The sequence below is a fragment of the Pteropus vampyrus genome, unplaced genomic scaffold, assembly GCF_000151845.1.
Source record: "Pteropus vampyrus isolate Shadow unplaced genomic scaffold, Pvam_2.0 Scaffold751, whole genome shotgun sequence".
NCBI classification, from domain to species: domain Eukaryota; kingdom Metazoa; phylum Chordata; class Mammalia; order Chiroptera; family Pteropodidae; genus Pteropus; species Pteropus vampyrus.
In genome coordinates, this window is record NW_011889532.1 from 22,530 (window position 1) to 25,785 (window position 3,256).

At 47.9% G+C, this 3,256-nt stretch overlaps 1 protein-coding gene across 1 annotated transcript in view; it reads right to left on the reverse strand.

The window, feature by feature from the left end:
* Positions 1–2,565: 2,565 nt before the first annotated feature.
* LOC105309502 (DNA dC->dU-editing enzyme APOBEC-3A-like) overlaps positions 2,566–3,256 on the reverse strand; it is a 6,878-nt gene continuing 6,187 nt past the window's right edge. The window contains exons 5-6 of the mRNA XM_011385702.2: positions 3,049–3,173; positions 2,566–2,783 (exon numbers count right to left, since the gene is read on the reverse strand). Of these exons, the coding sequence (XP_011384004.1) occupies positions 2,769–2,783; positions 3,049–3,173 (140 nt within the window). The 3' untranslated portion in view covers positions 2,566–2,768. The remainder of the gene's footprint in view (positions 2,784–3,048; positions 3,174–3,256) is intronic.

Below are 3,256 nucleotides of genomic sequence, written 5' to 3' on the forward strand. Positions count from 1 at the left end.
TCCCCCCAGTTTTCACCCTGAACCCCTCCTCTTTTAGGGAGCAGTGGGTGGCTAACGCGGGACCCTCTAACCGGGTGACTCTGCCCAACCAAGGCATGGAATGTGGAGCCTTCGTCCAATACACCAACCGCAGTCACACCGGGAACGTTGTTCCGGAGCAGTGGGCGAGACGGGGCTTGGGGCCGAACTCCAGCCCGCGGTGGCTCCTGTTCTCACCTGACCAGAGACACACCAAGATGCAGAGAACCCGGGACGTGGCGGGTCCCACAGCCCCTCACACTCTCCTGCTGGGGGAGAAACTCCAAGAAGGTTTTCATAAGGAAGTTTGTCCGTGTGTACCCAAAGCTGGGCTGTCCAATTTGTAGGGAAGTATCTGAAACCATCTGTCCAAAATGCCAGAGCATTTATAAAATTCAGTGTCGCAGTTTCATCGACGCCACCCAAAAATGTGGAAAGTACCTCAACGTGTTCCATTAAGGGATTGCTGATTGGCCGAATCAGGGGATTTCCGCAACTGGAACCCCCACTAGGCAGCCATTTGAACATAGGTGCATTCGTTTCAATATGGGAATGTTATGAATTCACTTATGATGTATTTTTAAAACTTGGGGGAATATTTGTGGTGCGCTATGGAGGGGAAAGAAACCCCGACTCGGGGGCCACGGGACGGTCTCCAGTGCAGGACAGTTCATGATCTTGTGGCCTGAAGTCAGCCCTGTGTTCGTTCGTTTAATCCTTCAGCCATCTGAGCTCTGTGCTGAGGCACAGACGGGGTTAGTCAGTCAGCTGGGGTTACACAATAGGAGAAGGAGGAGGAAGTAGGAGCTGAACCCGTGAAATCTGTGCCCACAGCCCTTGTCTGTGACAGCTACACTCTGTCATCTCTGGTGTAAAAATATAGGGCAGAAAAAAAAATCAGGCAGAAGAAGCACAAGAATGTTCTAAGGCTTACTTCAGAACCGGAAGTCAGGTGTGAACGATTTCGCTGACACCTCTACCCCAAGGAGGCGGGGGGGGCGGGGGGGGCGTGGTCGTGGTGGCCGTCCTCTGTCTATTTCTAAGTTGGCAGAAATGGGCACTTGGTGTTCACATAGTATCATATTGAAAAAAATATTTTCTATATTGAATATGTAATTCAACGGCATAAAACTCATTTTCATGGTACATTTATGACTTGAATGAGAGTAGTATAGACTGTAAATATTGGAAGGTTCTGTCTCTGAAATTAAAGGACAGGTTGGCTTCCTTTCTGAAAAGTAATAGTTTCCTAACCACAGAGCCTATAACTTCTGCTTCCCCCGCATGGGAGCAGGCTTCCCGGTCACAGGCCGCTGTCCGCGCTCCGGCTGCCTGCCCCAAACACTTGCTGTGGGGCCCAGGCAGAGCTCGCAGACCCACCAGGCCCAGGAGATATTTGGCTGTGTCACCCTCCATCACATGCTATCTAAGTCCTTCTTTTATGATGTTCCCCTAAAACTTTGTTTTTTCACGTTTAAAAAAAAAGGCAAAAGCAACCAACGTGTGTTTCTATGGATTTCTATTAGATTTGCATATGATTTTAGTTTTGTTCGTTTCTTATTAAATTTATTACAAAGCATTTCCTGCGGGTTTTGTCCCGATACTCAATGGAAGGAGAAGATGTTCGTGTGAGGGTATATACACCATTACAAAATCAAAATGACAAAATAACAACAAAAAATGTCAAAAGACCCCAAACCAAGGCTAAAGTTGCGTCTTCTTTCTTGACAACCTCGGGCCTGCCCAACACTTCTCCTGTGACTTCCCATGGCCATTTCCACCCGGTTCCAGAATTCGCTTGTGCTTCCGTGTCCTGACCCATCACCTCTGACATCACTGTGACCAGTGAGCATGTACCCCACTTCCTCGTCCCCACATCCCGCCTTGCCTTCAAGGCGATGTCACCGAGTTCGCACCCTCAACCCCTGCCCTCTTCCGTGTAGACTCTATGTCTCCCTGTGTCCACCAGTCTCCCTGGGCTCCCATCTTTGTCAAATGAAGACTTAAACTCTCCTGTACTCCTCCCCAATCCCCACCTCCCAGATTCTCTCCTCCGAAGCTTCAGATTTTCATTTTGCATTTGGAACAACAAATATTCTGCTGTATTAAACACCCGTCATTTCCACAGTTCGAATCTAAAGGTGGCAGCTACTTGTCTCTGCAGAAGCAGGCAGAGATTACCCTCCCTTTCAAAGAGTTGCAATGTCACTTAGGCAATGACACTTATGCATCTGGAAGCAAAGATGTTTAGTTGTCAAGTACAGATTCCCCTTCTCTAGGCATTAGCTCATTTTTCCTTGACCAGTGATAATTGTTGGGAGCACTAACTGCCCACATGAAGGTACCTACAAAAGATAAAGGCATTTGCACATTCACAAGTGTTTATTGCACTATTTGGACCTCGTGATACATTACGGAGGAAAAGTGTTTGGTAACAATTTTACATTTTATTTTATTGCTTTTGCTTTAAAACAATTCAAATCCATAATTATTTCTCTAAAAATCAAAAATTATTCTGATACTATTGAATAGAATCTTACTGATAGATATTGGGAACGACAGATGTTAAATGTAAAATAAATCTATCAGGTTTTTTAAATTTACAATCTCTTATAGCTCGTTGCGGTTTGCTGGTTGCTTTGCATCAATCCAGAGAGGGTGGAGGATGCGAGTTTCCATTTCTTGAAGAAATGTTTTATTCTGTTCCAAAGCACTCTCCAGCCTGCTATAGCGAGATCGAAGTCCATCCTTCAGTCTTCCTGATTCTGGAAGGAGATGAACGTAGCAGGGTGTTGGAAAGATGAACAGGGACGAGGTCCGGGGCAGAGACAAAGACAAGGAAGGAAGGAGGGACACAAGGAGGTGAGGAAGCTCAGACTCCTTGTGAGAGGGGAAGGGAGGGATGCAGCTGGTGCCCCAGGAGGGAGCAGGTGACCCAGAGGAGGCTCTGAGCAAAGGGAAGGAAAGGCTCAGGGAGAGAAGGGGAGGTGGGAGGAGGCAGGGGGGCAGCAGGGAGGGAGGAGCCCTCACCTGGAGAATGCCCTCCAGCTCCTTAGTGAGTCGTTCATATTCACTATCCAGGTTATCCCAGCGCGGGAAGGGTTTATCCTCATCCTGTTGGTGGTCCACAAAATTTTTCCAGCAGTACTCAAACTCTGAAAGGGCAGGAGGGGGCGGGGTAAGGGTGAGCTCCAGCCCTGGGGAACGGGGAGCAGCACAGAGGGTCTGCCTCTTACAG